At 42.6% G+C, this 12,500-nt stretch overlaps 1 protein-coding gene across 2 annotated transcripts in view; it reads right to left on the bottom strand.

Moving 5' to 3' along the window:
* crybg1a (crystallin beta-gamma domain containing 1a) overlaps nt 1-12,500 on the bottom strand; it is an 84,315-nt gene that overhangs the window by 23,748 nt on the left and 48,067 nt on the right. For both annotated transcript variants that reach the window (XM_047821651.1, XM_047821652.1), the window contains 5 exons: nt 8,949-10,048; nt 3,314-7,895; nt 2,672-2,710; nt 2,468-2,586; nt 1,486-1,660 (listed from right to left, as the gene is read on the bottom strand). In XM_047821651.1, coding sequence (XP_047677607.1) covers nt 1,486-1,660; nt 2,468-2,586; nt 2,672-2,710; nt 3,314-7,895; nt 8,949-10,048 — 6,015 coding nt within the window. The remainder of the gene's footprint in view (nt 1-1,485; nt 1,661-2,467; nt 2,587-2,671; nt 2,711-3,313; nt 7,896-8,948; nt 10,049-12,500) is intronic.

Below are 12,500 nucleotides of genomic sequence, written 5' to 3'. Positions count from 1 at the left end.
TATACATTAAGTGATGAGAGGAACTTGTTTGTTCAGATGTTCCACAATAATGTTGTTCAGGACGTCAAGTTATAGGAAACTAAGAGGAGCTCCGTGATATCACACCACCATCATGTCATGGATTACAGAGTGTTTCATTCCTTACATAATGCCATTTTTTTATATTTCCTGCTGTTCCTACATAAATATTACACCAAAATCTGGACAAATCTCATTGTCTCAATGTTACGATGGATTTCTGAGACACGCTACATGGTTCTCAAAAGACATTCACCTCAGTTAAGTTCTGTGGCGTTATTAAGGATCTCCATCATATCTAATTATATTACAAGAAACTGCTCGACTCTCTGCAAGTCCTCGAGAATTCCAGAGACCTGGGAAAACCATCCAGCACCGGTGTGTCTGAATTCCTGTCCACGTTCCCGACCAAAACGTCTAACCCTATAGCTTCGGACTTTCACACATGACTGAGACTTTCAGCTCCTTCTCAACAATGTGGTGGACTCAGCATTTCTGAGGATTTCTGGAAGCCTTCGCAGACTCGCGTAGTCGAATAAACATGCGAGCTGATAAAAGCAGCAGTCAGCATTCACGGCCCAATTCAATGTGAACCACAGAACAGCTTAGAAAAACTTATTCAAGCTCGCAGTCTCTCCTCTAGAATGTAGTTTAGTCCGTAACTTAAATCGGGAAACATCCATTAGATATCAAAGCCAACAGTGTCAACGGTGATTCGTCACCACAAAAAACTAACACGAGTGCCTTAAATACAGAAATAGACTGAAATAATCTTCAAACTAAGAAGCAATTATTTAAAAGTAAACATTTATTTCGGGCATGTGACCTTGGTCATGTTTGGATCAGGTCCATAATCTAATCGGTTCATCTGTTGATTACAGTGATTAGCTCTGTATAAATGCTACTCTAGAGTTCACTAAAACCACTATAGCAGTGTTAATACCACAAACTAGGGCTGGGCGATATGGCTGAAAACTGTATCACGATATCAGTGTGTCATATCGGTCGATATCGATAATTATTGATATTTTTTATGACCCATTTAATATAAGGACCAGGAGGAAAAATATATTACATTTCAACATTTTTATTTTAAACTTAACCTTCCTCTGATCAGAATCCCCTCAGTTATTAAGACAGAAATGTCAACAATGTTTAGTTTGTCGTTCCGACTCATTTTCTGAAGCATTTCTCAAACATCGGAGACCATACCTTAAAAAGAACATTACATTTCCTTAATGTAAAAAAAATAAAATAAATAAAGAATAAAAAATATCAAACGTTTTATCGAACACATTTTTTATTGATATCGATCACGTGTCTATCGCGATACATATTGTTATCGTTTTATCGCCCGGCCCTACCACAAAAATTGTTTTAAGAAAATGATCAATCATACAACAGAAAACGATTTAGAAAAACCAAACGTTCTGCACTTCTTTGCTAAACCGAGGTAGAAGCTCTTACCCTCACAGCCAGACGAATGGAACCAATCACCATCGGTTTGGTCGGAATGGGAATCCCGTCCGGCCCAACTTCCTGGTCAGGTTCTGGCTCCACCCACTCGTTCACCAATTCCGTCGGCCCTTCCTCTAGCGCGATGGTCCGTCCTTCGAATCCTGGTTTCTCATAAAGCAGCCAGCTAAACAGAGCACAACGATTGCCAGTGATTATTATACAAAATGTAATATTTATACAGTTTTTTTTCTGCCCCGTCGAACGTTTATAGCTGACAAAGCAGAAAGAATAGTTCTAATAATATTTACCAGCTCAGGTATTTACTGTAGATCAGAGTTCTTCAAATCACAAGCACAACAAACCTACGGGTTTGATGTCAAGCCTGTTCCAACACGTCTGATTTATTAAAGGGAATTATCATGTCTTTATGGATCCTGTAGAAGGATTAGACTTCTGTAAACCACCACAGAACATGGACTCTGAAGGTTTGGAATTAAACCGATACAGAAATTGACGACGCTTCACTTCTGCATAATCTAAATTTATTTTCTTGGGCCGCAACCTCGGGTTTGGGCAACAACCTCGGGTTTGGGCCGCAACCTCGGGTTTGGGCAACAACTTCAGCAACTACACACAAGTGACAAATTTCTTTTCCAGCTTCATTGTCAGTAGTGTCTGGAGGCTGTGATGTCTACAGTGCCAGACTCTGGGTGCGACCGATTTCACACTGCAACAGTCCATGTAAATTATTTTTGCTTTATAGGACAAACTAAAAAAATATCTGTGGGAGGAAAAAATACCCCAAATGCCAAGTGAATAATGAGCCGTTAAAACGAAAGATAAAAAACGGGGGGAAAAAAAAAAGTCCAGGCTTTTTCAGTATAAGTTCAACTTCCTCTCGTTTGAAATAGCTGTGATGACTTCAGTCCTTTGCTACAAATGGAAGATATTAAATTCCGTACTCATTTTCAGAACAAACTAAATTTCTCACCATCCTCTGACAGCTTTCAGAGAGATGACAGGTGACAGCAGTAACGACGTGGCGTCATCCCAGTCCCTGAACACCTCGTACGCCTCACCGCCAAACTGGGCTTGCTGGAAGATGACCAGCTGCGAGGATACACAAACTCGTTATTATATTTCCGCAATTTTATTACTTTGTTGTATCACGTTGCACAATTGTTCGTCACGGTACCTTTCCGGGTCGCTTGTGAAAGCCTCTTACTGTCGTTATCTGAAAAGGAAATATAAATATATAATTCCTGATTACTGCATACTGTAACACTGTAGCTACCATTGTGAAGAAACGATCGAAAGTCACGATTTCTAACAAAGAATAAAAACATTTTGTTATCATCATTACGTAAAACTTAAACAGGAAGTAGTAAATTAATTATACTTTGTGTTTTTCGACTTTTACACTTTTGTTTAATGTTTAAAAAGAAAGAATTCACAAAAATATTTCATGTTCATGACAATAATTACACCTGACTTTGGAAATGATAGTAATAATCTCAAGTGATTTGGAAGAATTTACATCTAATATTTTCCTAAAAATGGCTTTAAACTAAAAAAAATAAAATAATGATTTATACGAGAACCAGAATCCAGCCTGGGAGCTAATCTTCAAAAGGGAAAGGACTGCCTTTAAGCTACCGTAGTACTCATATCAAGAGGAAGTTCTATTACCTGAGCAATAAACTAAAGCCCTGAGGGTCTACATTCCTCCAGCTCTGCTGTATACGGTTCATGTTTTGAGAGTTAAGAGGACGAGCTCCAAGAAAACATGATGGACATAACCTGTAGAAACAAGATCTTACAGCAAGTTCCTACCCACCTGAGTTTGTGTAGGCGACGGTAGTTTGGTTTCTTGTTTTGGTGGTTTGGGTGGAAAGATCGGTGCTGAAGGTTCTGGAATCTTCTTCAGACCTGTATTTGTGTCTGGGAATCCCGAGCTGACTTCCGTCTGTATTGCAGGGATCTTGGAAGGTGTTTCTGCTTTTTGGGAGTTAACTAAAGCAGGGGGTTCTTGATCCATCTTCAGGTACTTCCCCAGGAAATCAGGAAGCTTGATTTCTGAAAAGTTAGGAAGGGGAGGCGGAGTGTGTGGGCTCTTTGGTGAGTCTTCAAAAACATCAGGTTGTAACTCAAGTTCCTTCAAGTTCCCTCCTGCCTGACCTGGAGGCACAACTACAGATACAGGTGTACTCGTGTTGTTTGTGTCTCCTGGTGTTGGAACCTGTTGGGTTACTGTAGGAGATGTAATCTCGTTTGAAAACGTTGCAGGCTGGGTTTGAGGTCTCCTCATGTTCTTAGACGTGTTCATGAGGTTCGACAGGATGGACATTCTTTCTAACCGTGAAGAAACCTTTCCAGAACTTTCAGCACCTTGATCTTCCCCGTTCTCTGTATTCGCTGTGGTCTTTTCCTCGCCATTTTTTTCTTGTCCCCGTTTTGAAGCCAGAGCTTTAAAAATCATACTATCTTCGGTTCCTTTGCGTTTCGAAAGCTGTTTATTTCTCAACTCTTCATTTTTCTTCTTGATCAACATGGCTGGAGATGGATCTTGTGGGCCTTTAGTTTTCCTAATCCCAAACTTGAACTCCTCAGGATCGAAGGTTTTCTCAAAGTGATCTTCTTTAATAGCAGGCATGGCAAACTGAGGCAAGATCGCCCTAGACTGGCCATGCTTTTTAGGAGGGAAAGAGAAAGGAGAGCAGAGTTCTTTGATTTTGCGTATGAAATCCTCAGAATCTTCTGAGGTGTCCAGAAGGGTATCATCACTTGCTGAGCAGTCCATATTCCTTTCTATCTTATTTTGCTTCTTCTCAAAACCTTGGTCCACATCTAGCCAGCTAGATGGCGATGCACTTTCTGAAAGTTTTCTGGACACCAGTAGAAAGTCCTGGGTCGTCATTTTTGGAGGATTATTACTTGGAGGAAGTCCTTCAGGGTTCTGTGATCGCGTGGGGTCGGGTTTACGGTTCTGGTCGATGGTGGTGGTTTTTTTAATCTTAGTTGTCTTCTCCATGTGGGAAGTCAGATGCTCTGTACCTTTTGGATGCTCAGCTGTCTTAACTACAGGTTTCTGATCGGGACTTAACTTTTCATTCTTGCTAACAGGTTTCAGTTTAGTGTCTCGCTTGACGAACTCTGAGGCTGGTGATTTAAGTGCTGGCACTTCTGTATCAGTTGACTTTATGACTTTTGGCTCTTCTTTGAGGCCTGGAGTAGATGCAGGAACCTCAACCTCCTTGTGCGCTGAAATACCATTTGTCGCCGTGGTTTGTTCTTCGCTCTCGGTTTTTGTGGAGGATTTTGAAGTATCCCGTGTGTCTTGTGTGAAATTGGACTGCTGAAGGGTTTCAGTCTTGAAGTCTTTGTTCTCTACATGGATGCTGACAGTTGGTTTGACTGACGTCTCTTCCACGGCTTCAGGGGTTACTTGCTCTGTGCCTGGTAGCGTTTCTTTATTTATAAGCTCTGGTTTGACTTGAGACGTCCCAACATCCAGGGGTTTTATAACCCGAGGGTCATTTGGCTTCGTGTCTGGTTTTGTTTCAACAACGATCTTTTCAGACCTCACTTGATCAGATACTTGTGGAATATTTAGTTCTGCCTTTTGCACATCAGATTTAAAGCTCACCTCCTGTAACTTGTTAGGTTTGTCCGCTTCCTGACTGGATGTTTGGCTTGGAGTCAGATCTGAAGTACGGACCACTTTTTTGGCCTTGTTGGCTTTCTTCGTAGATACTTCGGGTTGGGCTTTTAAATCTGCGTTATTCTCCGTAGCCTCAACGTGTGCTTTGACTGACGTCTCTTCCACGGCTTCAGGGGTTACTTGCTCTGTGCCTGGTAGCGTTTCTTTATTTATAAGCTCTGGTTTGACTTGAGACGTCCCAACATCCAGGGGTTTTGTAACCCGAGGGTCATTTGGCCTCGTGTCTGGTTTTGTTTCAACAACGATCTTTTCAGACTTCACTTGATCAGATACTTGTGGAATATTTAGTTCTGCCTTTTGCTCATCAGATTTAACGCTCACCTCCTGTAACTTGTTAGGTTTGTCCGCTTCCTGATCCGAAGTACGGACCACTTCTTCGTCCTTGTTCGCCTTCTCTTCAGGATGGCCTTTTTTCAGATCTGCTTTCTTCTCCGTAGCCTCGACATGTGCTTTATGCAATTCTTTAGCTTTGTCTCTTTTCTTTTCAGACACCTGATCTGCACTATGATCCCCGGTCTTATCTATGCTTTGCACTTTGTCAGCCTTTTCTTTTTTACGTTCAGACACTTGAGATGAAGTCTTTACCGGTTTAACTGTTGTGTTTTCTGCATTCTGAACATCTTGGGCTCGAGTTTCCTTTTTAAAGTTTTCAGGTGAATTTTTCAAATCTTTAGACTCTCCTTTTGTCTTGATTTTAGCTTCTACTGGTTTCTGTTCATCCTTCTGGGTTAATTTTGAGTCTGCTTTATGGTCCTCGATCTTATCGTCCTCAGCTGGCGCTGGTTCAGTCTTGACCATTTTTACTTCGGTCTCTTGAGTTAATTTTAAATCTGCTTCGATCTCCTTGTTCTTATCGTTCCCACTTGGCACGGTTTCGGGCTTGTCTATTTTTTGCTTAGACGTTCGAGACGACGTTTTCGAGTCTGATCCGGCCAGGTCCTTTTCCTTTTTAGATGCTTCAGGTGGAGTTTTTAAATCTACAGTATGTTCTGTGGTCTTCACCGTCACATCCTTGGCCTCTTTGGCTACATCATCATCTTCAAGAGCTTGAAGTGAAGGTCCTAAATCTGTTGTAGGCTCTAAAAACTTTACAATCACATTCTGTATCATGCTCTGCTCCTTGACTTGAGCCTCACGAGCCTTGTCCGTGTTCTCTTCAGGCGCTCGAGCTGACTTTTCCGGGACAGTAATATTCTCTGTGGTCTTCACGGTCGTGCTCTGTTTTTCTTCTGCGTCGTCCATGTTCTGGTCTGACGCTTTAGTAGTCTGCGAGTCTACAGCGAGTTCTGCTTTCACTTTTTCCACCTCGTTTCTAGACTTAAGTTTAGTCGTAGGTTTCAGATGTGGAGAGGATTTGGTTCCTGTTGGAACCTTCACCACGGCATTTCCAACAGCTTGGTCATGTGCAGCAGATTTGCCAGGGCTCAGAGGACCGTTGACTGAAGATGAATCATCGTTCGTTGGACTGGCATCAGAAAGCGAGGGTTGCTTGAGTGAGTCATCTTCCCCGTAATCAAATTCGTCCTCTGATGGCCGTTTCGGAGCGCTAGGCGGAGTCAGGCGAGGCAGCTTGCTTCCTGTTGGCGATACTTCAGCCTTGGGCTTTTTTGGACTCTTTGGCCCGATGAGTCTAATTTCATTTGTAGCCTTGTCCTTTGTGCCACTCTTTTCTGGCTGCTCTGCCTCTGAAGGAGTTTGAGGCTTGTTATCAGTTTCAGTTTTGTTTACTTTAGAGCTCTTACTCAGTGAAAGTTTTACTGATTTACTCTTGGGAGTTTTTTCGGTAGGACTTTGAGGCTGTGTTTTTGACTTCACGCTTTCTTTAGTGTCACATGTTTCCTTGATTTCCTGTAAAACGCTAGGAAATGACGGCTGCTCCGTTTTCTCCTCAGAGTATTTCGAATCGTTTCCTTTCTTCTGGTCTTTGGTATGAGAAGGCTTAGGTGCCTGACTCGGTTCTACGACTACAGAAGCCGTAGCTGCTGCTTCTTTAATGGGTGACCTGGTCTCACTTTTCCCAGGCGGTGATGTTGGTGACTGGAGTTTTGGAACACTGTTACTTGAGCTGGATTTACTTCTCTCGGCCTGCGCGGTCTCACGTGTCTGAGCCGGAGAGGAAACTGACGCATCGGGTGACATGCCTGTGTTTAGTGTTTTGCTTGGTTTCGGCAGAACTTCAGGTGGTGATTTCTTTGGAATTTTTGACTTGTCTGCAGGCTTAGTGGACACATTAGGCAGGTCTTTAGTTGTCGGAGATTTACTTTGCTTTTTCTCAGTCCCATTTTGTGCAGGCTTTTTTGGGGTCTCCGCTTTCTTGGCCTCTGCCTGGCTTGTAACTCGACCCGCACCGGCTTTTGTCTTCGGTGCCACTAGCGGAGCTGGGCCCTTTCCAGCAGCCGCTGCATTCGATCTGCCGATTGCTTTGTCCACGTGTGCGGACGTCGCGGCCGAGGTCTGCCGATTGCTATCCCCTGAACCCGTAACTCTGATCTGTCCCTTGTATCCAGGCATGTCTGGGAAGTCCTCTTCAGGATCCGAGATGTTAGCAGGAAGCTCTAAGGAGCTCTTTACATCATTAAGCTCCTGTTTCGAGTTGGCTTCCTCTTTTACGAATACATCATCGCTTTCACTTACAGAAGCATATGACTGCTGGTCAGGCTTTTTAATTTCCACACTGATGTTCTTGAGGCTTGGCAGACTGTGGGAGGAAAAAGTTATGTTTAGAGAAGAACTGAACATTTTTCAGAGCTTAGTCACTAAACCCAAATGGAGGATATGTAAACATTGATACAGTTCGACGCACAGTATAATTATCTTCTTCAAACGCAAATCTGATTATGCCCGACTCCTTTATTCGACTCTGTCCACAAAATCCCTAATTATAGTCCCAAGCAACAACCCAGTGTTCTCTAAACAAAAAACAAAGCAACTGTAGTAATAAATGACTCATCTCAGGCTTAACAAGACATTCCACAACACTGGACTTTTGTTTTGAACATAATTAGATTCAGTCAGAAATCACCACATGCTATAGCCTACAGCTTAACGACGCGACCGTCCGAGTGTCTTTCTAGTGCTTTCCGTCGACTCGCCATCACAGCGGTGTAGAAGGAATGTCGGCTATAACTACACAAATACACAAAGACGACGACCGCATGCTAATAACGATTCAGATTAAACACGTTTAAACACGTCGTGAATGCCGCGGTTTACAGTCACTGTGTAATAACTGTTGGTGAGTCACACAGAGCAAATCAATTAGGGAAAAATAACCATTAAGCGAAACCCTAATATCTACGTCTCTCTGTCTCTGGAACTAAATCTTTCTCGCACGCAATTCTAAGCACACGAAGTCGATCGAGATCTTGCGATGATGTTCACACTGCTGTAGAAACCTTCACTAGTGATGAAGGAAGACACACAAACGTGACTCGATTATCGTCCCTCGACGATTCGACGCTTTTTTTCTTCTTCTTTTTTTTTAAATAGTAAAATCCCGAGCCTGCACGATCATTAATAAAGTCCACGCTATTCTGATGTGCATGGATTTGTTTCGTGAAGCTAATTGTTCTCTTCTCATATAGAAATTCATGGGAAAAAGGAGCTCATGTTACATGCTGAGTTCTCATCTCGATCATAGAAAACAAAGGTATTTTTGCACGCACAACCTCACACAAACACACACACACACACACACACACACACACACACACACACACACAAACACACAAAATTTATAGGCATGACTTACATTCTGAATTCGGATTTCTGCTTGCTTTGAGTATTCTCCTCTGCGTTTTTGCTCGTGTCGTCTAGTTCTCCCTCCAAGCTTGACTCTGAGTTTAGCCACACTTTCTTGGCAAAGAACTTCTCGCTGGTGGAAAGTTTGACGCTCCTCCGTTTCTCAGCCTTTGTTAACGGTTCCTCGTCTGTCTTTACCTCCACAGCGTCCTGATAGAGGGACGAATCTGACCCCGAATCCTGTGCTTCTTGAACGACGAGTGCAGCTCTGAGACCCAGCACGGGGCTTTGTTGAACGGGCGTGACCTGACCGAGAGAACTGCTCTCACTCCCTTCCTCCTCTAGGTGCGTTTCCACCCACATGGCTTTGTGAACTTGCAGAGGTGAGGGTGAGGCTACAGCCGCCTCGTTCTCCGCCTCGGGGGACAAGGGCTTCGGAGGGCTTGCGAGGTCCTGAGAGCCACTGCTCAGCTTGCGTGATCTTCTCCGGCTCGATGTTTTCTTCCCCATGTCTTCGGTGCCTCCTGGGTCTGAAGAACTGGACTCGATCCTACACTGGGAGCTCAGCGTCACCCCAGTGAGAGCGCTGTAATTCCCTGTTCCTCCCACTACCGGTTTCAAAACTGTCTTTTTAATGTCTGGTGATTTAGGTTCGGAGTTGTCCTTTATCGTAATTTCTGTGCATTGCTTAATCGTCTTCTTTTGTCTCTCTGGTCCTTCGTCCGTGACGCTGATCTCCTCCAGAAACACCCGGAGTTTCTTGCTGGCCTCTGCCACCAGCAGCTCCGTCCCCTTTTCTTCGTTGCTCTTCGTCGTCACTGCTAAGTTCCTCACACTGCCGCTGCTGTCGCTGTCCGCAAACGGAAGGTCGCCTCCGTCCGCAACGATGGAGGCCACGCTCTGCACACTCGGGCTCCTTTTATCGGAGAAGAAACTCCGCTCGACCTCTTCACCCTCAGTGGATGCCGGCCTCAAACCTGTAGAACTGCTGGGGCTCGAAAGAGGCGACACATTTTCCTCCGTCCCATCAGACGACGACCTGCTCCGCCGCCTCCTCAGGATGAAACTGGCAACCCGGTTCAGCACACCAACACCTTTTTCCTCAGAATTCTTTCAAGCCAAAAAACACAAACAAACATGATTAGAAAAAATTCTTTAAATATCAAACCTGAAAAACGTCCCGTGCATTTCACTGCCATCGCACCAACGGCTGAGACATATTTACCAGCTGGTTAAAGGATAAACAACATGAACTTTAACACAAGCCTCGTTAATAAACTGTCTCTATTAACATTTATGGCATTTAGCAGACCAACGTATCCAGGGTGACTTACAACTGAGCAACTGAGGGTTAAGGGCCTTGCTCAAGGGCCCAGCAGTGGCAGCTTGGTGGACCTGGGGTTCGAACCCATGACCTTCCGATCAGTAGCCCAACACCTTAAACACTGAGCAATATTAACCATATTAACAAGGGACTTTTCTTTCCATTGGTGATTTATTTTTTCTAGCTGTTAAAAATATCGATATTATTCCAATCAAACTCTCAAGAGATCCCGATTTACGTGAATCAGCAAACGTACGTATTGTTATTGCTTTCTTCTGAATTAATTAGTTATTCCAGGCTATTATGCAAATGTAACGTCTTCTAACGGCTTCGACTTCAAAAGCAGTGCAAGATTTTTTTTTCACACACAATACGACGTGCAAAAAAAAAACACAGTGTTGTAAACTTTACAATGACGAGAAACGAATTCAGACGTTTTCCACAAAAGCACTCCATCTGCGGTGTGAAGGAGTGAAACCTGGGAATAGGTGTCTTCTTTTTTTTTTTACATATAGTAGAAAAAACAACATCAAAAAAGATAATAAATAAATGAAACTGTTCAATGATAAAGTACAATACTGTTGTTGTTTCTGCTCATTTACATAATGTTTATTAGCCCCAGTTCAGGTTTCATCATATTTTAAGTAGGAAACTTTAACAAATAATAAAAAAATAATCTTCAAACACATTTACGGCTGATTTATACATTTACACTTCATACCGCGTTAGAAACTCGAAATCTGTCTCATTTCATTTGCACTTACAAGTAAAATATTCTGCAGGAATCAATTACAGTAAACTGAGCTTCAGGGTTTTACATCAAAGCGCCGTTATTATAAACGTACAGAATAACGCCACGCTGGCGCGCGCGCGCACACACACACACACACACACACACTGCCCCTCACACACACCCACACACACTGCCACCCCACACTGCTCCCACACACACAGCCCCCCCACACACACACTACTCCACAGCCCCCACACACACTACCACACACACAACCAAACACACACACACACACACACACACACACACACACACACACACACGACTGAGTTTAAGAACTTTATATTATTATAATCGGAGTTGTGAAAGCAGAATAAAGCAGAGTTTACCTGACTGCAGCTGTACTGATTATAATCTACTCTCTCTCTGTGTGTGTGTGTCTCTGTGTGTGTCTCTCTCTCTCTTTCTGTGTGTGTGTCTGTCTGTCTTTCTCTCTCTCTCTCTCTGGTGACCGCGCAGGCGAAAATGAGCTGTACACGCGCCCCCTCGGTGACGCACGTGACATTCCAGGCCAGAAAGCGTGAAGTTTTTTGTTTCTCTCTCTCTCTCTCTCTCTCTCTCTCTCTCTCTCTCTCTCTCTCTCTCTCTCTCTCTCGATTTTAAACCAAAAGTTTAAAGTTGAAATAAAACAAACGTGTTTTTTTTGTTTAGTTTCTTTTTTGTCCAAATGAGTGAAACTGGTATTTGTACATTTATTTGCGCATTTAAAAATCATACACGTTTCTGTTTAAGTTCAAATTCCTTCTGATCATTTTTGTTTATTTCATAAAGTTTGCTTTGTAAACTAAAATGTATTATTTTACAATTTTTATGCGTTTACAGAAAAGTAGAAAAGATTTTAGTTTATTGTTAAATAAAAAATATTCTTTGCATATTAAACTATTAAACTATTTTAAAACGTTCACTTAAAAAATAAAACCTAAATGTGAAACAAGAGCAGTTTACAGTTTAATTTGATTTATTTACTTTATTAAAAAACAAATGTAGCTTATTATTTTGCTCCTGTTGTGGGTCGCTGGTTAAAATCCATCGAGCAGTAATATTTATGTGCTAGTTTTGCTAACGTTTTCATTATGTAAGTGAAAGCAACTACGGCTTTAACCTGAAATTCCTGCTCATCGATTTAGAGCAGTCGTTAACAGGGCTCTCAAGTTTTGAAGACAGGCAAGCGTGACATCTACATTAATTTGTGTGTGTGTGTGTGTGTGTGTGTGTGTGTGTGTGTGTGTGTGTGTGAGAGAGAGAGAGAGATAGAGAGATTATGACTGGTGGTGTTTATTGTAAGTGTTTGTTGCCTTTTTGGACCCCTTTATCATGTGTAATGTTGCTCCCATATAAAACAGTCCAGCACAAGCCCAGACATTTTTAGGGACATGATTGAGGACAATGTCCCGTCCAGAGACAAACTGTTTCCTGTTGAGGTTTTGTTCAAACCAACCATCAAA

This window comes from Tachysurus fulvidraco, chromosome 12 (genome assembly GCF_022655615.1).
Source record: "Tachysurus fulvidraco isolate hzauxx_2018 chromosome 12, HZAU_PFXX_2.0, whole genome shotgun sequence".
In the NCBI taxonomy this organism is placed as follows: domain Eukaryota; kingdom Metazoa; phylum Chordata; class Actinopteri; order Siluriformes; family Bagridae; genus Tachysurus; species Tachysurus fulvidraco.
Note: the sequence above shows the minus strand (reverse complement) of the source record. Positions and strands in the feature narration are given on the sequence as shown.